At 37.6% G+C, this 23327-nt stretch overlaps 1 protein-coding gene across 2 annotated transcripts in view; it reads right to left on the bottom strand.

Annotated features, from left to right (window-relative positions):
* Positions 1-23327, bottom strand: part of SAMSN1 (SAM domain, SH3 domain and nuclear localization signals 1) — a 176375-nt gene that overhangs the window by 107386 nt on the left and 45662 nt on the right. The window contains exons 4-8 of one of the 2 annotated variants that reach the window (XM_050782363.1): positions 22402-22439; positions 19186-19272; positions 11792-11868; positions 3390-3455; positions 24-1688 (exon numbers count right to left, since the gene is read on the bottom strand). In XM_050782363.1, coding sequence (XP_050638320.1) covers positions 1671-1688; positions 3390-3455; positions 11792-11868; positions 19186-19272; positions 22402-22439 — 286 coding nt within the window. In that variant the 3' untranslated portion in view covers positions 24-1670. Of the gene's footprint in view, positions 1-23; positions 1689-3389; positions 3456-11791; positions 11869-19185; positions 19273-22401; positions 22440-23327 lie in introns of those variants that run through there. The other variant, XM_050782360.1, reaches the window with a different exon arrangement.

The raw sequence follows: 23327 nt of genomic DNA, 5'->3' as shown, positions 1-23327 counted from the left end.
GCAAACACATGAAAACAAATACATTTCACTTCAGAGGTTTATTTTATTGCTTTCTTGGAACTACAATTAATTTAAAAGATGATTTAAGATAATTTACTTATGCAAATGAAATATTGATTGAAGAAATAATTACAGTTGGTGGGAAAATTGCCATGTTGACATTGGATATTCATATATCATTGTAATTTTAAAAATTATTATTTTTCAGTGATAGAAACTGAACTTAAACTAAGATTGGCTAAGCACTTACAATAAAGCTAGGCAAAATTTTAGGTCATCGAATAGATGAGTAACTGAATGAATTAGTTAACAAAATCAAATATATTCTCCTAGAAGGCTTATAAGACATTTATTTATTCGTTTATCACATGAGGACCTAATTTATTACTGAGGACCTAATCTATGGGAGGTGCAAAGAAGAATGAAACGTTGTGTCTGCCTGTGATGCACATTGCTTAACATGAATACTAAGAAAAATAGTCATCTGTTTCTGTTCCTGTCCCCCTCACTGCAAGGTGATCTCTTTGGGGTTCTAGTACTGTTTCACACATATCACTTCTTAGAGTCAGTATCATCAATGAATATATTCAATCTGAACAGCTGGCCAAAAATACATCTTGAGGAAAAAGTTGATGTGTGTCATATGAGAACTACAAATAAAATTCAATGATTATTCACAGGAAAGATTGCATAAGGTGGGAATAGGGAGGAGAAATGTGCTTGGCTAGAGGATTAGCAGGTATTTAAGAAGCTAAGCAGTATAATTTAGGATGTCTAACAACGCCATTTATGTAATAGTCTAATTCTACTATATAAACACTAAAACCCTTTCAAGTCCTAATATAATATTCTAGCTCCTCCTTCCTCTCAAGCAGATTTTGACATGTGTAAGTCTGGTCTTGGAATAATGTGCCCTCTGAGAACACAGTAAAAACAGAAATGAGTCTTTCAGAAGCCACACAGGCCCAATTTTCCATAGTGTAATGAAGTCGCAACGTCACGGCCATTTCTCCACTTCGGCAGGGGAAGCCAAGACTGCTTTTTGCTCACTGACCTATAGCTGAGGGTCAGTCTTTGAATGTGGACACACTGCCAAGCTAGCTGGGAGTTGCCAGGATTACACAAACCAGAGTTGCAAATGGGGGTTGTGTTGATTTAAGAGAAAAGGCCACAGAAGCCACATCTTTCTTACTTCCTGTGTAATATCCTCTGCTCTGAAATTTTGAAGAAGTTTCTAGAACTACTCATAAGAACATTTCTCTTTTTGGGTATACCTCCTAGCTGACCGAAATTTATGAACAATAGGAAATTTAAGAGCCAGTATGCAAATTAATTTTTATTAAGTATCTATTGGATTCTTAGCAAGAAGACGAGCTATGGATGGAAAATTACACAGTAAAAAAAAAAAGTTTTTATCTAGTATTTATAATTTCAAATCCACAAGAAATGTTAAGAAAACCTAGAGTAAGAACCTGCCCTTGTGTGCGGACGAATGATTGTTCTGCTTTGAAAATCTGCTCTGTGACTAGCCATGTGAACTTGAGTGAGCCACTTCACCTCTCTGCACTTCAGCCCTTCATCTTTAAATTGAAGGATTGGATCATAGGAATTCATTGTTCCTCACATGTCCTTGGGGACATTTGACTAGATAAGTGTCTTCTTTTGTTACTTTACATAAATTCTTGTGCCTTAGAAAAAATATCAAGGAAAAAGTGGGAATGACCTACTGTTAATCACAGATGATCAGAGTCTGAAGAAATATTCTCTAGTCCAACATTTTACTTTAAAAATGTGGAAACGGAAATGCAGAAATATGAGTTTAGAGGCCTAAGAGCACAGTCGGTGGTAGATCCAATTCCTGCCATCCAGTTCTCTTGCTTGTGTTTCTAATTAAGGCATTTCATAATCCTCCCAAATGTATAGCTTTATTTTCATCTGAAAGTCCTTTTTGTATTGACTGAGGTTCATTTGTTTGTTTCCCACAGCTCTTTGACATTTAACTAGTCATTAAGAACTTAGATAGCATGCGAAATAGCAAGGGCAGAGCTCAATAAATCTTTTTTAGGGAACAGAAGTAATACTTAAATCACAACTTTCCGTCACCTCTTCCGCCTACCTGGCACAATTTAGACATCTCTTAGACAAAAAGAAAAAAAAATAGTTGAAAAGAAAACTATTATAAAAACTTAGATGTTAATAACATGTTACTAATATTGGGGGAATGAGAGCTATAAAGATATCAAAACTTTTGTATTCGGCCGGGCGCAGTGGCTCAAGCCTGTAATCCCAGCACTTTGGGAGGCCGAGGCGGGTGGATCACCTGAGGTCGGGAGTTCGAGACCGGCCTGACCAACATGGGAAACCCCGTCTCTACTAAAAATACAAAATTAGCTGGGCCTGGTGGCACATGCTTATAATCCCAGCTACTAGGGAGGCTGAGGCAGGAGAATTGCTTGAACCTGGGAGGCGGAGGTTGCGGTGAGCCGAGATGGTGCCATTGCACTCCAGCCTGGGCAACAAGAGTGAAACTCCGCCTCAAAAAAAAAAAAAAAAAAAAAAAAAAAAAAAACCTCTCATATTCATACCTACATAAAGAAAGATGATTTACCAAGAGTAGTTATTTGTCACAAAATTACGATTACATTTTGGGAAACAATAGTCAAATAAGTTGCAAACATTAGCTTGTCGTGTTCCGAAACCATCTAGAACAAGAACTACAAATAGGACTTATAGTTGTTTCATATCAATAATGCTATAATACTTGGCGATGTACGTGAATATCCTGGAAATTTGCCAGACCTTCTAAACCATGTCCTTTCCATGAACCTCTGTTTAGCAATATCTGAACAAGGAAAAGAAGGCAGTTGATGTGATTTTAATATCATAAGGGACTGCTGGCACACAGAGAGACTTTTTAAAAAACGGTTTTATTATATTTCATTCGATGGACTATAATCCAATTAATTAACTGATTTCCTGTTATCACACACTCATACTGTTTCCAAGTTCTCTCTTTTTTTTAGCAATGCTACAATGATGTACACTTCTCTCAGAAACATGAGATAGCACCTATTTCCCCCAAACCAGAAGATAATGCTTTTTAACATTATAAATTTTTTCCTATCTCTGGAAAAGTTGCTAAATTTTATGGAAAATTTTTTATATAACTACATATCCTTCTTTAAAGGAAATGCTTTATGGTCCTTCCAGTTCAGAAAACCACTCAATAAGGACAAGTCTCTTTTTATATTCTTTAGAGAGTCTTCTATGTGGCAGCTGAAAACAAATGTAATAAAGAACCATAGAAAACAGTGCTTGTGGCATTAACATGATTGGAAAAGAGATGGGAAATCCACTTCAATAGTTATATCAGGGAAGAAAAGTCTCACCATTTCATCAACAGTAGGTTCAGCTTGTCTTTGATAATGAAATGGACTCCAGCATTCAGTGGTCACCTTCGAAATTAGAAAAGGAAAAAGAGACAACTAATGTTAACATTCTTTAAAAAACAAAACAAAACAAAACTCCACAAAGCTACCAAACTAATTGGGAAAGGATTCATTGTCTTAATTAGAAATAATTATCTTGTTATCAAAGTACACTGATTAATGTTTCATCAGTGACTTCATCTGCATATATACACATATATAGACAAATATGGAATATGTGTAGGTATATACAGTATACACACATTATATATCCATATATGTGTGTGTGATATGTGTATGTGTCTATGTGTATTAGATTCACTCCTCAGCCCTCACATAGGGCAATCCCAATCCATGATCTCACATTTAGAAGAGTTGGTGGAAAGAGGGGATCAGGAAAGTTTTGTGAAACAGCCCACTGTAATTTCTTAGTGCTCTACATTAAGTATATAATGGGCATCTGTTTTAGAAACGCTGATTGAGTTTAAACTCAAACCAAATATACATTTGGAGTAATATCTCAAGTTATAGTGTGGGATATCTTTTATTACATTTGGCGCCTGTCAGTGTAACCTTCTTACTCTCAGCTTCTACTCCTTTTGAAAACTTTATGTACCTGATATCAAACAATTTCTACCTAGGGCACTTCAGGACTGCAGCAAAGGGCATTTGATGGAGTCTATAAAAGGTAATAAAAGGGTGCTGTGGTCTGAACATTTGTGTTGCTCCCAAATTCATATACTGGAATGTAATACGCAAAGTGATAGTGTATTTGTCCATTTTCACATTGCTGTAAAGAAATACCTAAGAAGGCCGGGCGCGGTGGCTCAAGCCTGTAATCCCAGCACTTTGGGAGGCCGAGACGGGCGGATCACGAGGTCAGGAGATCGAGACCATCCTGGCTAACACGGTGAAACCCCGTCTCTACTAAAAAATACAAAAAACTAGCCGGGCGAAGTGGCGGGCGCCGGTAGTCCCAGCTACTCGGGAGGCTGAGCCAGGAGAATGGCTAAACCCGGGAGGCGGAGCTTGCAGTGAGCTGAGATCCGGCCACTGCACTCCAGCCTGGGTGACAGAGCGAGACTCTGTCTCAAAAAAATAAAAATAAAAAAAATAAAAAAAATAAATACCTAAGACTGGGTAATTTACAAAGAAAAGAAGTTGAATTTGCACACAGTTCTACAGGCTGTACAAGAAACATAGTGGCTTCTGCCTTGGGGGAGGCCTCAGGAAGCCTCCAGTCACCGTGGAAGGCAAAGGGGGAGCAGACATTCTTACGTGTCAGGAGCAAGAGCAAAAGAATGAAGGGGGAGATGCTACACACTTTTAAACAACAGCTCTCATGAGAACTCACTTATTATCATGAAAACAGCACCAATAGGGTAATGCTAAACCATTCATGAGAAATCCAATCCCATGATCTAATCACCTCCTACCAGGCCCCACCTCCAACACTGGGAATCACAATTCAACAGGAATTTGGGCAGGAACACTTATCCAAATTATATCAGATAGTATCAAGGGGTGGGACTTTTGGGGAAGTAACTAAGCCATAACGTTTTTGCCCTCATGAACGGAATTAGAGCCCTTATAGAAGAGGTTGAGGGGAGTTGCCTTGCTCCCTTTTTGAAGCAGACACTGAATCAGCTGGTGCCTTGTCTTGGACTTTTCAGCCTCTAGAGCTGTGAGAAATACATTTCTGTTGTTTACAAATTATCCAGCCTAAGGTACTTTGCTATAGCTGCCTGCAAGAACTAAGACAAAGTGATTTCAAATTTTATTCTGAGGGGAGTCTGCAATGAGATTAAGAAGAATGTAGAGACAGGGCAATATGAATATTCATTAAACATCTTGAGGGAGTATGCTCCTTTATTTAAATATTTATGACAATCACAAGAAGTTTTATTATCACTATTTTACACATCTGGAAATTGAAGCACAGAGAGTTTAAGCAGCAAGTTTAAAGTCCAGTGTTTTTACTCATATAAAGGTAAGGCAAGTTTGGTTTCCATAAAGTCTAAACCCCAGCAGAATTCTGGAGTTCTAGCTCATAAAATACAGCCAAAAAACAAGAGTTTTGAAGCAGAAAACTGACAAAGTAGCTGAAGTGACTGAAACAAGTGCCAAGTGGTTGGATTTTATTTTTGCCACAGTGTGTAGCCTGCGGATTCTTAAAGGACTGGGCCCATATGTTCAGGTTTGTTACATTTTAAGGATGCTACCTAGTACCCAGGGCTTGACACAGTAGATAAGAGTGCATTTACTAGCCATTTTCTGGGTTGCAAAATTCCTTTTTAAAAATGAGTGAGAATGATGCTAAGGAATACCAAATAAGTCCTCTCAACCTTTTAGGGCAATCCAAAAAGAAAACACCCATACATATGTGGAGTTCATTCATAAAAATCATTTGTTAGAATCAAGTATTTCCTCTTTTTAAAATAAAAGTTAAATGTAGAGTTGCTTAAACTCTTTTTTTTAAAAGTGAAAGTATACTTATCATAAATGCAGTATAACTTTGGATAAGAAAATGAGAAAATCCAATATGATCTTAATTTTATTTCACCAGAAACAAGAGATTTGGATTCCATGTTAACATCCTATGTTTCTTTAATACCAACAGAAGCCACTCTTGAAAGTCATTTTCTGTTAAAGAGAGGAGATTAGATTTTTTTTTTTCAAGATAACAAAATACAGCCCTATATTCTTTCTACCTGCAAAATAAGTTATAATCTTGCCCTTTGGAAGCAGGAAACTTCTCCATCTATAACCTCAAACTAGTAGAGTTCTAATGGTTTTAAAATATGCTCACAAATTCTTTTACAGAAGAGGTCTTCAGAAGGTGGATCATAATACTGCCCCCCCACCCTTAGTGTGAGCTGGATTTAGTGAGTTGCTTCTAACACACAGAATAAAATGGAAGTAATGATGTTTAACTTCTGAAATTAGGTCTTAAAAGGAATTGTGGCCTCTTCTTGTTCTGTGTCTTAGATGCTCACTCTGGGGAAACCAAATGACATTCTATGAAGACACTTAGCCTCATGGATAGACCAAAGTGGCAAGGGACCTATCCCTGCAGTCAACTCCCATCAAAAAACTGAGGTCACCTGCCTACAGCCATGAGAGGGAGTTAGCAACAAACCTTTCAGCCCCAGTCAAGCCTTCAGATAACACCTTGAGAGACACTAACCACCTGCGATTATAAACACATGAGAGACTCTAAGCTAGAAATGCCCAGCTATACCACTTCCCAACTCCTGACCCACAGGGACTATGAAAAATTTTTTTTGTTTGTTTTAAGCCCCTAAATTTTAAAGTAATTTGTTATGCATCAATAGATATGTAATACGATAGTTAAAAGTCATACAATGGATAAGAAAGTGCTTGAAATAAGAAACATTGATCAAGACACAATATCATTATTTCATCATAATATAGTCACTTCATACATAGACTATCATTTGGTTGACACTGTCATTTTGAACTCTTTTTGTTTGTTTGTTTTCTACCTTTTAGATTGTTCACACTTTTGTTTAGAACTGCCTCAAATCTGTCTGATAAAACCTAGTGAAAGACCTGTCTCTCCTGCTTGTTAATATATGACCTTAAATTATTTATCCAGTGACCCAGTGTTGTGACCTCGGTTAAGCTCATGAAAAATTGGTCTCGTTTTGTCCATTCTACGTGCATTTCCCAAAAATTGTGTGCTATGTTGGATATAGTTTTAATTCTGTATATAGCCAATGGGATGTGTATAGCTAATATTTTATTTGTTAGTAATCCAATTTTCATCTTAAGGATTAAATGACTAACTCTAAATGCTGTTTACACTACATGAGAGCTGAAGGAGACTAGTCTAGTTTGTGCAATAAGAGGTGAGTCTAGACACTGTTTAACTGTGGACAAAGTTTTGTCTGATTGCTTACATAGAGCAGAGTTCAGCATTAGCAAAAGTGACTGTTTTAAAAATAAGGTATCAGGAATGTACTCAGCTTTGAGGAAGAGAATAACCAACAGTGGTTGCTTAAACAAGTATGGGGCTTATGTTTCTGTAAAATAGAAGTGCAGACATAGAGTTTCCAACCTGGGTGCAGCTTCTCAAGGATATCCTCAGTGAATCAGGCTCTTTGCATGTGCCTGCTCCACTGTCTTTCATGTCTGCCTTTGCCTCACGGCTGGAAGACAGCTGCTGATTTACCAGGTATTACATCCAGCTCCAGGCAGGAAAGAGAGCAAAAAACAAAGCTTTGTCCTTATAAGACTCTGTCTTATTTTTTATTTCCCAGAAAAAGAAAGTCCTCCTCAGGAATTTCTGACTGTATTTCATTGGCCAGAACTGGATTCCATGACCACCCCTAACTACCGGGTAGGCTGAGAATTCAAATGCTGAAAATTGCAGTCTCCATAGTGAAAGACATGAAGAAAGAAATTGATTGAAATGGGTTAATTAATTCAATTAGCAACACTTTTTCTCAGTGAAGGAGCTCAGAAAGAAAATGTTTTGGTTCAGTCCTGGGCAGGGATGCTGGACAGCGCTTAATATCACCAGCACTGAAGGTAATAAATATTATCTCTCTTTTCTATCATGAATATGAATGATACTCTGAAGGCTGAATGCAACCTAGGAATTTACGTGAGAAATGAGGCATGCAACACTTTTGAAAATATATTAGCCCAAAGTCTGTATTACTGCATATTTTATTCCCCTTTTAATATGCTACAAAAGGTTTGAGCCATCAACTGAATGCTGCCAGAGAAGAACAAACAAGTACAAGAATGCAAAAATAAATGCTGGGAGTCAAGTTTTCACAAGATGTTCTTTATGGTTGGTATGATCACAGTGCTAAGCAGACTAATTTGCTTCCAGCTCTATTCCATAAGCCTGGTTCTCCAGGAAGTTTATCCCAGGCTATCTATGCAGAAATGTACATGGGGCAAAGTGGGTACTGGAGAAAGCATTCCCTGAACTCCTTCTCTTGCCCCTGCTATCTGATTCTTTGTAACTTCTTCCATGCCTGAGATCTTCTCTTCTATTTTGAGAACATGAAGGAAACATGCTTGCTTAAGTACATTCTGATTAGGAATTAAATATTTAATTCTGATCATTTTTAGTGTCTGAAATATATTTTGCATGCATAGTCAAATGATAATTATAACTATAAAATGTTTTACATTCTACAAACTTTATCCCATGTTACTAATATTCAGGAAATGATCATAGGAAAATATTTACACTAGGATACTGTTCAGTGTTTTAACTGTTTCTATTTATACATAGTTTTAAGAAATTCTACAATGAATTTATATCACCTCCATAATAGGGAACAAAAATCAACTTCACTTTTTCCAGGAGGCTGTTGTCATCTAAGACCATAACTAAACCAAGTTTGGGTTTATAGAGTTAAAATCATGAGATATCCCATCTGTGAACACATATTCATGGCTATAATTTGGACGTTTGTTGTCTCCAAACTTCATGTTGAAATTTGACCCTCAATATTGGATGTGGGGTGATATGGTTTCATTGTGTTCTCACAAAAACTTTCATCTTGAATTGTAATCCCTGTAATTCCCACATGCAAGGGCGGGATCAGGTGGAGGTAACTGGATCATGGAGGCAGTTTCCCCCATGCTCCTCTCATAATAATGAGTGACTCTCACGGGATCTGATGGTTTTATAAGCATCTGGCATTGCCCCTGCTCGCACTCACTTTGTCCTGCCACCCTGTGAAGAAGGTGCCTTCTTCTCCTTTGCCTTCCACCATGGTTGTAAGTTTCCTGAGGCCTCCCCAGCAATGGGGAACTGTGTCAATTAAAACTCTTTCCTTTATAAATTACCCGGCCTTGGGTATTTCTTCACAGCGTTGTGAGAGCGGACTAATACATGGGGCCTAATGGCAGGTGTTTGGGTTATGGGGCTGGATCCCTCTACAATAGATTAATGTTCTCCCTCAATGGTGAGTTCTCACTCTGTTAGTTCTTGTGAGAGCCGGTTGTTTCAAAGAGCTTGGCACGTACCTCCCCCTGCCTTGCTTCCTCTTTTGCCATGGAATCTCTGGGCCCCCTTCACCTTCAGCCATGAGTGGAAGCAGCCTGAGACCTTCACCAAATGCAGATGCCCAATCTTCAAATTTTCAGCCACCATAATTGCAGCCCAAATAAACCTTTTTCTTTATAAACTACCCGGTCTTAGGTATTTCTTTATTTTGTGTTTATTATTGTTTCTTTATTTTGTGTTGTATTATTGCAACACAAAATGGACTAAGACACTCACCAACTCTCTTGAATTCAAGAGTTTCATGGTTTATGTAGTGAACATTGTCACATAAAAATACCACTTCCTAGGCTCCAGTCATGACGATCCAGGTGAACAGGAATATGGCACCAAAAGTCTGCCTTTTTAAGTAATACTCCCGTTGAGTCTGATACAGACAGTTCCCAGGTAGGCTTGGAAAAACACTTATCTGATAGTCATTTGTTCACTGATGGAAGGCCAAATTTCATGCCATAGTCCACTCTTATGCCCACTGACAAGCCACTTTGCTACTCACACCAGCTTCTCCATTTGACAGTGGTTCACTGTCTTCCCCATCTTTCAACAGATAAATTGCATCTCCTTCTCCTCAGTCACAAGGAGTTAATACATTAATATTTTGCATAATACTCCTTGTTAAACTATTCTGTCATATAGATAAGTGTTTCTTAGTTAAATTCAATTGAATGTCTACTGTGAATAAAATTTAGATAAGACCAGTGCCTCCTCCCAAATGAGGATTTTTAGATTAGATGGCTCCTGCTTGTCTGCCACTAGGTATGAATTCCTTCGGTTTTTAGTGATACACTACATGGCACAATTGAATGGTTACCATTTGGAAGCACCATTTCTTGGCCAATTTTAACCTTCAGAAGAATTGTTCTTAGGGTAAAGATTTATCTTTAACCATTTTCTTCAAAGAACTTTCTATGTTACTTTCTTCTTTCCAAGAAACGGGTCTATTTTTCTACTAAAAACCTACAGAAGGATTTCTCTTGGCACAAGGCATGCCTAGGGAGCTATTTCAGTAAACCAGCTGTTATTTTTCTCCTGGCTATCAGACAAAGCTTCACTTAGATATTATATCTGAGGTCTCATCTGAATTTAGGAAAATGAGACTGCTTGTTTCAGAGATAATCTTCCAGCTGTGCTTGTGCAAGTCTCATTAAGTCCTTGAAAGAGTAAGAGGAGAAGGAGGGTGAGGGAGAAGGGGAGAAAAGAGGAGGAGCAATGACAACAAATGAATTTTTAAAAGTATGTCTTAACTATCAGACATAGAACTACAGTGTTTTAATGACATGTCTCACTGAATCCCATGAAAGTTCTGAGATATTTTTTATAGATGTATTTTACAGATAATAAAAACCAAGGCAGAGAGAGTCTAAGTAAATTGCACAATGCCACATAGCTACTAACAGTCAAAGCAAGATTCAAAGTGAGCTCTGTCTGATATCAGAGCTCTCATCCATGCACTGTGGGAGAACCCACTGGGAGACAGTACTCGGGCAATGTGTTACCACGTCTTGTAGCATAGGCCTATCACTCTGGTAGCATCAGAGCAGCCAGCAGAAACTGTAGTGGATCAAAATCACAACCTACCATCCAATTTATTGGAGGGTCTCCAATAGCCTCAGGAATCAGGCTGGATTTAGGAATGTGAGCCCCCCTTACTCACCAAATCAACACTTTACAATTCATATGCTATGTACCTTCTATCTACTGCACCAAAGAAGTTCAGTTCTAAATTTCTAATGAAACTATCAGAATGATTAAAGAGAACCTCATGGCTGTCAGAAAAAATATCAAAAGTCAGTCCGATGCCTGAATTGGCCTTGTTGACTCATATATCCTCTCTTTTTACAGGGCGAAGAGCAAGTATTTGGCTATTGATTAATGTTACGTTACGATTGTTAGTGAGGCCAAACATTCAGACAGTTTTAATTGTCCAAACTCCTGGGCTAATTAATGCAATTTTGAAAGGGATTGGTCAGGACTCACAGTTTATGTTTTTATATAAGTGTTTAGCATAGGTCTTGACAGAGAACATCCCAGTATATTAATTTAATATTCCCAGAGTTACTTATCAAAAGGCTGTACAATATGATGTTTTGCAAAATCAAAGTAGTTTATTATCTTGTCATCATCGAATTTTTTTCATTTATATTTCAGTTCACAGGGACATAAGCATATCAGTTACAAGACAACCCTATAATAACTAAATACAAAATAGCTACAAGGCTGTGTATATATTGTCCACTATGTCTAATATATTACAGAGCTGAGTAACAAGACGATTTTCCCAAAACACGTAAATGCTGATTATTCACATTACCTGATAGGAAGTTCCTTGTAGAGTTTTTCCTTGATGAGTATGTATGTTGTTACTTAGAAAATCATCTTCATTTAGATCTAAGAAAAGAGATAACTGTTACATACAGAATATCAGAAATTACATGATTTAGGAAGTTTAGGTACAATGTAACACTCATGTTTGTATTTAGTCTGTAAGACATTACATTGGACAGGTCAAAAATATTTTTTCCTTAAATATATGCTTTTTTTTTTTCTACAAGAAAAAGATCAAAATAAAATAGAAATTTAACAAAATAGGTATGCTGCTGACCATCTGTGTCCCTGAGGAAGTGATGGAAATTCACTGTGATTCCCTTTCTTGGTAATAATAGGATTGTGGACTAGCTACAAAAGCCACTTCTAACTTCAAAATGCTATGACTCCATGCAGTTATCACCTCACCTGTTTCTATTAAACTAAGCCTTCCACCCCTGGCATTTTGAGCTTCATTAGCTTAGGTCTTCTCAACATGAATTATTTATGCTGAAATTGTTCTATGCATGCTTTAGTAAAAGCTTTGCAATGTAGCATCCATTTGCTTGCAGCTAAATGAAACCTTTTCAAATGTAGCAGCACTTCCCTTTTAGCTCCTGTAAATGGGAGCTTCATTTATTTAAGTCTGAAATACATGGTATGTTAAAAGAGGACAAGACTTTATGGGTCACTTAATCCAAGCCTCTTATTTTACAGATGAGGAAAGTGCGACCCAACATCACCTCGTCACCAGGCCAGTGACGTTTCCTTTCACTTTCACTCCTATTTACTTGCAACCATTGCTTCAGTTTTCTACTATTCCTCATTCTCATATTCTGCAGTGGAAGCAAGGACAGGCAAGTCCTATCTTCCATACACAGTGAAAAACAGGTACAGATTTTTCTCCAGATCTCCATCATAGCTATAGTTAAAAGATATGTTAAATTCACAGCTCAGTCTCAAAGTTACTTGCACCAATAACTTAGTATTTAAAATGAGACTAACCATACAACAGGATTCCAGAAAGTACCTAAATTTTAAAATGAGCCAATTTTGTGATCTGGTTCTTTGAATCAAGAATTTATGTCACAGGGTCAGGCTGCTAGAAGCTGAGTTTTTGCAGCTTGGTTTTTAGTTTCTGTATTGAGAAAAAGAAATATTGCCTCCCTTCTTTTATTTCTTCCCGTGTTGTCTCTTTTAGTCACCTTTTTACAGGAATTTTGAATTACTCCTTCTATAGCCATTCTTCTGGGTATAGAAAAAGAACAGTAAAGTGGCCTCCTGTGTTCTAGAGTCTGGAATCAAGCTTAGAAAATAAGATACGAATATGTGCAATGCACTTACATAACAACACAAGGCAGAAAAATGAGTGATTCATACACAATACGATGGAGAGAGATCACTACGACTCCCAGAACTTGTGGAAGAGACAGGGCCAGAACGGAAGCTTGAAGAATGGATACAGTTTGAAAAAGTGGAAGGAAAGGAAAAGGTGTAAATTTAGCAGTGATGCCATGAACTCTGGCCTATTATGCAGCATAAATGGAACATGTTTAATTAAGTGTAGAGATTGAGGCTGGTTAGGCCAGAGGGCGATTCTGGATGCCGAGTAAGAGGAGGTAGGGCTGGATAGGTGACTGAGGCCCAATTGTAATGGGCCCTGAGTACCAGGTGGAAGAATTTGAGCATAAACCATTAGACCAATGTTGTAAATATAAATATCTACAGGAATCAAATATATAACTAAATGAAGTTAATTCGATCAAGAAGGCAATGGGGATCCTACAGTGAGCTTAAGATCCAGCTCCCCAGCTACAGGGTAGCCATGGCTCTGAGCTCTCTCAGTTGAAGTCACCCGAGACTTTGGGTCCTGGACTGGCACTTTCCCTCGTGTTTTTCAAGGGTATACAAACGTATGGATTTTCATGTAAAATGTCCTGATTTTTAAAACATCATATGGCCCCACCAAGCTTTTCTTCTGAATAAATTCAGCTATAGAGGTACCATTTCACAGGCCCTGCCGTAGAAAATGGGGGACCTTTAAGGGTTGGGACTAAATTAGGCAAACTTAAACCTTTGGTGTCTGGTCTTATACGTTTTTATTTATTTATGATTCCCAAATATTACCCTCCAAAAAGTGCTTTATAAAGACAGAATCTATTTGGTCCTAAGTAGCAGCAAAGGCAGGAGTTGAATTACACAATATGTGGGCTGTATTTTCCAAAGTTGGCCACAACCATGCCTTCCCATTCCATCAAGAAATTGAGTCTAATTCTTCTCCTGTTGACTCTGGGGTGATCTTAGTGACTCACTTGTCACAGTAGAGTGCAGTGGAAGTAATATTTTGTGATTTCCAAGGTTAGGTTAAAGAAGCCTTGCATAAGCCGGGGGCAGTGGAGCACCTACATCCCAGCTGCTTGGGAGGCTGAGGCAGAGGATTGCTTGAGGCCAGGAGTTTAAGATCAGCTTGGGCAACAGAGTCAGGCCTTGTCTCAAAAAGCAAAAAACAAACAAACAAAATTACAAAACAAGAAACCGTGCAGCTTCTGCCTTGGGCTGTTGGGATCTTCATTCCTAGACACTTCTTCCTGTGATGTGTGAAGCTCCCTTGCATGTTGCACACACTTGAAACCCAACCCTGAGGCTGGGAGAAGCTGGAGGGACATGAGAAGGCCACATATAGGTTCTTTAGTTGGCTGCCCAGCTGAGCCGAGCCTAACCTAGACTAGTTGTCAGACATGTAAGTGAAGGAGCCTCTATATGACTCCAGCTACCAGATGTTTAAGTCCTCCCCAGTCATTCAAGTCTTCCCAAATGAAGCCTCTGACATCTCATTGCGGACCAGTTCCGCAACTGAATTACTGACCTGCAAATGTATGAGCCTAATAAGATGTTCTGTTATACTACTAACTATTGGAATGGTTTGTTTGCTGCAATAGATTATCAGAACATTCAAGAACTACATCGTAGATTACCAACATCAATGTGCACAAAAATATGCCATCCAGCATAAAAATTGAGATTACAACTGCCCTTCAAATACAGAGGCAGTAAAAGGAATAAAAGGGATGTAAAAAAAAGTTTTTGTTTTTAATCAGTTTTTAGGTTTTCTAACATAGATACTTCTGACTATATTACTTTTCAAACAGGCAACTCTAATCTCAGTAAGAACTCCTCTAAAGAATTAAAGGATCTGAAGATTCATTTGAATAAAACACTAGAAGCCTAAGTGGTCTCATCATTGAATTCAGAAAGCCTTCCTTGGATATATGAGGCATCAAACCATGCAGTGGGTACCCTTTCCTCAGGGACTTTTTTCCCACCTTGTAAGCAAGCATTTAGAGGTGTGAAGTAGGATTTCCCTCTGGTGTTCCTCATGTAGTCCAGTTTGGCCAAAGTTAAATTACCTGCCCTTGGGAAACACGTTTTTCTAAAATTAAATGTGTGTTTCCTGAAAATTAACCAGAATGGTGAATATATTTGTGAATTTATACCATCTTTTGCCATCTTAAAATTAAGCTACTTGGCCTCAGGCCAATGAAGAAAAATAATTAATAAGATCTTGAAAAATTAAGCCAAAATATTGATAAGCTTACATTGAAGAGGCTGGACAAATAATGATATTGACCAGAAGTCAGGAGAGAAATTAGGTTTCAAACCAATGGTAATTGAAATGGTGGACTAGAGTAGAAATCCTTAAGAACACCTCTTCTTTCCCTCTGCGTTCCTCCTTTTATAATTAATCTCATCAAAGCCACATGTAAAGAAGATTTATTTTTAAAGTAAGTTTGCAGCAGTATAGTGAAGTTAATGTTTCTCTTATTACTAACATTGTTTTCTGACTTTGTCTGGTCCCTCACTTCCCTTAGTAATATATGCCATTTTTCCCCAGCTTTTTCTTGTAGAATAGTCTGTCACAGTTACACTGATTGATTGAAAAATTTCTGTTTTGTTTCCTTTTTATTATTTTTTAAAAGTTGATTTATTTTTATTCTTTGTACTTTCTGGTATAAAATATGAAAATCCTATTCTTGAAATTATCTTTAATTAAATCATAACTTAATCTTAGGTAAACTCCAATTCACAGATTCAAAAGTTTGTTCTTCTCAATTCTTTTTAGTAAAGTCGAATAAATTTAAATATTTTAAAATGGACTTTAACTTACTAAAATAAATATTACAAATATTCTTCCTATTTATAATGCCGAAAATTTAACAATTAACCTGAATTATAGATTAATTTCTCCTCACACCTAAGCTATGCCAATTTTTTAGTTGTAAAGTCCTAAGCACTCAATGTATTCTACATTATTTTACAGATGCAGTCTCTTTTAATAGAACAGATGTAGGCTTAGATAAAAATCTCCTTAGAAGAAGGAAATGGACTAGATAAATTAAAAATATTATGCATCTGGAACTCAACTTATTCTGACAAATTTGGCCTTAACCTATATAGTACAGTCATGTTGTTGAGCTATGGATTAATATACCAGACACAAATCTTAGCTAAATATAGCCTGTGGAATCTTTTCATCAGGTCCCAATATTCTTTAGGGCTGAAATGCTATTAATATAATGTGTTAATGTCAAAATATCATTTTGAAATTGAAATTGAGGAAAATTGCCTTTTTTTGGCCTTGAATTTTATACGATTGCTTAGGACTTAATGTCACTACTACAGTTTATTTCCCTATATATTTTCTTCTAGTTTATTGAAGCTATCTTTACAATTTCATCATTAGTATCTTGTAAAATCATGTGGGCTGTGGATGACAACAATGATGCACTTTCCCATCTTCATCTCACTGAACTCCACAGACTGTCTATCCTCAGGCACAGTAAACTAACCCTAAGTAATTATGCAATTAACAGCTAAAAAGGAGTGTTTAAAATGAGAAAGAAATATTTTAGGTTGATACGTAGGTCACTAATTACTTAGAAATACTCTGAACCTTCCAAATGAAACCACTATACCCATAAAATTAGAGCCTACAACTTGTGGCCTTGAATTTCTCCCTTCAATTTATAATGTTACAGACAGCCTTGGTCTCTGGCCATCAACTCTTCCTAGTATGGCATTAATCTCTAGGAAATGTCCAGTGACTCAACTGCTGCTACTGAAATGTCTGCTGAGGTTCTTGGACACACACACATGCACACGCACTCGCTGAACACACACGGTCACTCAAGACCCTGAGAAATATCAAAGCTGGGAAAAATTCTGTAAAGGCTTTCTTTCTTCCTTCGCTGACAAAGCCACCAGAAGTAACTCACCTAAGGCCAGGATTCTTTGCTGCTTTTTCAGTGTAGCTATAATAGGATTCCCTGCCTTTTATTCCCAAACTAACAACACAAAACAAAAAACGTACATAAGAGAAAGGTAGTTTTAGGAAATAGAATACTTGAAGAAATTTATGGAAAAATTTATATCTACAATACTCTTTAACACCGTTATACCTTCTTTATCCATAGATCGATATACAATAATCTAAAATAAAACAGGTGCTTATAGAAGGATTAATAGATAAACGGAATGGTGGATGATTAGAGAAACTGATAGACAAGAGTTTGATTAACTGACTGAAGGTGTGGATGCTTATAGCTGGCATCTGTGTGGTAAAGACAGTCCAATCCAAACATGATAGAGAGGGAGGTGGAGCAAGGTGGCTGAACAGAACCCTCAGTAATCAGCCGTCTCACAGGAATACCAACTTGAATAGCTCTTCACACAAGAGAGCACCTCCGTAAGTAAGTAAAAATCGGGTGAGTGATCACAATACCTGGTTCTAACATCATCTCCTTGAAAGAGGTACTAAAAAAGTAGGAAAGGCAGTTTGGGATTGCTGACTCCACTGCCCTCCTCTATCCCTGGTGGCATCCTCATGGTGCTGAGAGAGAATCTTTGTGCATGGGGAAGGGACAGCCAACTTATTGTGGGACTTTGCATTGACCTCAGTGCTGTCTCTCACAGTGGAAAGCAACACAGGGCAAAATTCAGTTATCTACTACAGGGGGAGCATATAGACTCACCCCCAAATTCTGACTAGCCCCTCCAGAGTGGGCTGAAGCACTTTAGGGTCCTAAGTAAACTTGAAAGGCAGTCCAGACCACAGGACCTGAAATTCCTGGGCAAGTCCTGGTGCTGTGCTAGGCTCAAAGCCAGTGGAACAGAGGTGCACATGATCCAGTAAGATATCGGTAGGGATGGCCAAAGGAATGCTTTCATCACCCCTTTCCCAATCCCAGGCAACACAGCTTGCAGCCCCAGGAAAGACTCCTTCCTGCCACATAAAGAGAAGACACAGGAGAGTAAAAAGGACTTTGTCTTGCAACCATAGAATAGAGCACTAGGCAGACTCCTAAGGTTCCCAATCCATTCTTCACTCCCAGGTGAAATTTCTAGACTCTTGAATCATCAATAGCTAATATAATCAATTGTTTTTGTCATTCCGATAACCCTTGGGGGTGAATACCAAGCAGATCAACTTTCGATACTGTTTTTCATCTTTGTAAACTCTTAAGACTTTCTGTTTGATTACTTGTCTTCCCAAAGTTAAGTAATTTTAATTATGAAATCACTTACTATTAATATGTTATTCTACACCTGACTGCTAATTTACTCTCCTGGAAATTTTTAAATTATAAAAAGACCTAATTATATATTCATCATCAAGGTTATTTCTCTTACATTTTTTAAGAAGACCTAAACATAACTATTAACATATCGATGTTATCTTTAGAGTTTATTTGTGCTCTAATTTTTATTTTATTTTTTATTTATTTATTTTTGAGACGGAGTCTCTCTCTGTCGCCCAGGCTGGAGTGCAGTGGCCGGATCTTAGCTCTCTGCAAGCTCCGCCTCCCGGGTTCACGCCATTCTCCTGCCTCAGCCTCCCGAGTAGCTGGGACTACAGGCGCCAGCTACCTCGCCCGACTAGTTTTTTGTATTTTTTAGTAGAGATGGGGTTTCATTGTGTTCGCCAGGATGGTCTCGATCTCCTGACCTCGTGATCCGCCCATCTCGGCCTCCCAAAGTGCTGGGATTGCAGGCTTGAGCCACCGCGCCCAGCCTAACTTTTAATATATTTTCAAATTCTTTTGTACATTAAAACTTTTAGTTTTCTTTTCAATTGCTTATTTGCTTCAGCAGGCAACTTAACTAGATCCCACTTCCTTTCTGTACATGTGTCTATGTGATGTTTATACACATATGTATATGTATACATGTATATAGTAATAGTTTATAATAATGCATATTCTATTCTATCTTATTTGGTTTTCCTTTTTAAGTAGACCAGAATATTCCGCTTATTTTCATGGTGAAAGATGTAAATTTTTCTTACCTGCCCTTTAAACTACTTTGAGAAAATGCAAAGTCAGCTGAACTAAATTTAGCAATTACCTTTTAGCTGACAGGGCCTTCTGATGTGGGAATCATTCTTATGCTTGCTGTGTTCCTGCCAGATTTTGTCATTCACAGTTTTTCCTTCTAAAGCGAAGCAGAGAATTAGTTAGAATTCACAGTAACATTTGTCCAGTAAGTATAAGACATTTGAAATCAAAACAAGTTCAGCACGGGAGTTCTAACTTGGTAAGTGATATCTTAAGAGAGCTCTAGTTCTAGGGAGTTGTAGTCCCTCATGGACAACTGCAGGTATCCTGTGGGCTACCCACTTATTCCCATGAACTACATAGGCACCTCACCATATATGATAGAATGCTGTTACTCTAATGTCTCTTGACAACTTATGATTGCATTATTCTTTGTAGTAGTTTTCTTGAATTCAGAACCAATTATTATTATTATTACTTTTTTAAGACAGGGTCTTTTTTTTTTTTTTTTTTTCAAATCATATTTCTTTTTTTTTTTTTTTTTTTTTTAAATTTATTTATTATTATTATACTTTAAGTTGTAGGGTACATGTGCATAACGTGCAGGTTTGTTACATATGTATACTTGTGCCATGTTGCTGTGCTGCACCCATCAACTCGTCATTTACATCAGGTATAACTCCCAATGCAATCCCTCCCCCCTCCCCCCTCCCCATGATAGGCCCCGGTGTGTGATGTTCCCCTTCCTGAGTCCGAGTGATCTCATTGTTCAGTTCCCACCTATGAGTGAGAACATGTGGTGTTTGGTTTTCTGTTCTTGTGATAGTTTGCTAAGAATGATGGATTCCAGCTGCATCCAAGTCCCTACAAAGGACTCAAACTCATCCTTTTTTATGGCTGCATAGTATTCCATGGTGTATATGTGCCACATTTTCTTAATCCAATCTGTCACTGATGGACATTTGGGTTGATTCCAAGTCTTTGCTATTGTGAATAGTGCTGCAATAAACATACGTGTGCATGTGTCTTTATAGCAGCATAATTTATAATCCTTTGGGTATATACCCAGTAATGGGATGGCTGGGTCATACGGTACATCTAGTTCTAGATCCTTGAGGAATCGCCATACTGTTTTCCATAATGGTTGAACTAGTTTACAATCCCACCAACAGTGTAAAAGTGTTCCTATTTCTCCACATCCTCTCCAGCACCTGTTGTTTCCTGACTTTTTAATGATTGCCATTCTAACTGGTGTGAGATGGTATCTCATTGTGGTTTTGATTTGCATTTCTCTGATGGCCAGTGATGATGAGCATTTTTTCATGTGTCTGTTGGCTGTATGAATGTTAAGACAGGGTCTTACGGTCTTACTCTGTTGCCCAGGTTGGAGTACAGTGGTTTGATCATAGCTCATTGCAGCCTCAAATTCCTGGGCCATAGCTATCCTCCTGCCTCAATTTCCCAAGTAGCTGAAACTACAGGCATGTGCCACCATGATAGGCATATGTATATATATGTAGAGACAGGGTCATAATCAATTGTTTTTATGCATCCTTAAAAGGTTAAAGTATCCTTACCCTCAAGATTCCCCATCATTTCTAACAAACTAATTGCGTAGAAAGAACACTGAGCTGTGATGGTTTCAAGAAACTCTAAGATCCTTGAATGGAAGGTAAATGATTTGCTTAACTTTGTCCTCCCAACATCTAAAGCAGGGCCTGGACGTGTGAAGAAATGAATTGTACCAAATGGAAAATTGGAGTCCTTTCTAAATTACTTACTACAGATAAATCTTTCTACATGTTCTATCCTACATTGATAAAACAAATGTTAAATAATGCCACCAATGCGTAGCGTGAAGACAAACTCAGCATGCTGTGTTGTTTCTAAAGTCACTATTTGCTCATATGTTTTGATTATAGAAAAGGCAGTTGATCATCAAGAATTGTGTTAGGATAGAAATATTGGTTGTATCGTATGTACGTGCTGAATAGACTGAGAATGGATCTAGATGAAAAAGAAAATTTTGCCTTACTTCCTTTTATTTAAGACTATGCGCTATTCAAATCAGGGCTGATATTCAAAATATTTAACAGCAAGTGACTGCAGGACCCTGATAGGATCCAGCATCTGTAGATGTTACTGCTGGGAGAATTGAAACCTGATTAAAACGCAGATATCCTTCAAAGTTGTACCCATTGTGGGGTATCACCTTAGTCACAATGAGCTTTTCAGATCCTACCAGAAAATTGGTTTTTTAAAAAGAAGGAAATGGGTATTAGCACCCGACTCCTCTGCTGGGGAGAAGGAAAGGGAAAAGGGTACCCACAAGTTTGGCACACTACATTAAAAGAAATTATTGAGGCCCAGTGTGGTGGCTCACGCCTGTAATCCCAGCACTTTGGGAGGCCGAGGCTGGCGGATCATGAGGTCAAGAGATGGAGACCATCCTGGCAAACATGGTGAAACTCCATCTCTACTAAGAATACAAAAACTAGCTGGGCGTGGTGACACGCACCTGTAGTCCCAGCTACTCTGGGAGCTGAGGCAGGAGAATCGCTTGAACCTGGGAGGCAGAGGTGGCAGTGAGCCCAGATCGCACCACTGCACTCCAGCCTGGCAACAGAGCAAGACTCCGTCTTAAAAATAAATAAATAAATACAATTATTGACTGGATGACCCAGATGTTTCACCATTGTGAATGTTTTATAATTACTGACTCCCTATTTGCTGTAAAGTAACAAGAGAGATAATCTATTAACTTTCTAAAAGTAATGAATAGAAATCGATGTTTACTTTAGAATTAAAATACAAACCAAACGGATTGCATGTGTTATTACTATGAATGCTATCACAAAAACTAAAGAGAAGATCTGGTGTGTGAAATGTTGTAGAAGAGACTTTTATAATAAAACCACTTTCTGCTAATTTTTTATTGTCTCCTAGATTCACAGATCTAAAAAGATCTCTAACAAGTCACCTTGGCCATGCAGCAGCCAAGCTACACATGGAGAGCTGGAAGATGATCAGCCAATGAACTACCAAAGAGGATTATTCTGTTTAAATATAACAGGAAAGTATTGCAAATAAATCAATGAGTTCTTTGTCATAGCCATTTAAAGTTAGAATGAAGCCACTTTTAAAAAATGTTCTTCTATATAATTCAAAGACAACTCAATTTGACTTTCATTAATCAGTTTTGTTGCTTCATGGCAGGAGCAGGAGAAAAGAACTTTTGGGGAGACAGAATACATCATTTACACTTGTAACTTTGGGAATCACTAACCAAATATTTTATTTTCAGACATAACTCTCCGGAATAACCTGGAAGAATAAAAGAAATAATATTTAAGTCTAGATTTAATAAATAACATCTTAATCAAACAGAAATTAGAATGTGTGCAACACTTTGGGAGCGGGAATGAATTCTACCTCTAACTAAGGTCTACCTATGATCTTGAATCTTCCTAACCCTAGGTGGCGAATTACAGTAAATACAAGTATAATTTGGGTCTATAAATTTCTATGCTATATGGAGAGACCGATATTCATAAAACCTGAACAAAATGGTAAGTCATTTTACATGAAAGTATCTCAGGATAACCAAATAGTTACTGGGGGGAAAGTGCTTTTCCAAATAATTATGTTAATAAATACAGAAAGAATGATGTAAATTGAATATAACCATTATGCAATCTCTAATAAAATAACAGATCTGGAAAATAATCACCAATTACTGATAAAGCCTAATTGAAAGGCTGATGGGCAACTTCATGCCGAATGGCTCCACCTGATACCATCTGAACCCACTGAGCCATATCACTGTCATAAAAATATGATCGTGCTAATCAATTCATGTGTGTGGGTGAAAACACACATATCTCATAACTGACATTGTTATAGCTTAAGTGTTTTTGACTATTGATATTCTTCATTGTCATTAAATTAAAACCGAGGTTACCCTTTTTTAAAGCTCGAAATTGTGAACAAAAACATGCATAGATAAGATTTCCTTTTTCTTAATTTTTTTTTCCTTTTAATTTTTTAATGCAAAATGGTTAGGACATCTCTTGGCACATAGCAAACAATTCCAAACAAATAAGCTATTTATAATATTGTAAAGTGAGGGAGGTAAATAACAGCAAGACTAGACATATAGCTTACAACACAACAAAAGAGAAAGTACGCAGTCACTCAAGACCAACTTTTAAA

Source organism: Macaca thibetana, chromosome 3, assembly GCF_024542745.1.
Source record: "Macaca thibetana thibetana isolate TM-01 chromosome 3, ASM2454274v1, whole genome shotgun sequence".
In the NCBI taxonomy this organism is placed as follows: domain Eukaryota; kingdom Metazoa; phylum Chordata; class Mammalia; order Primates; family Cercopithecidae; genus Macaca; species Macaca thibetana.
Note: the sequence above shows the minus strand (reverse complement) of the source record. Positions and strands in the feature narration are given on the sequence as shown.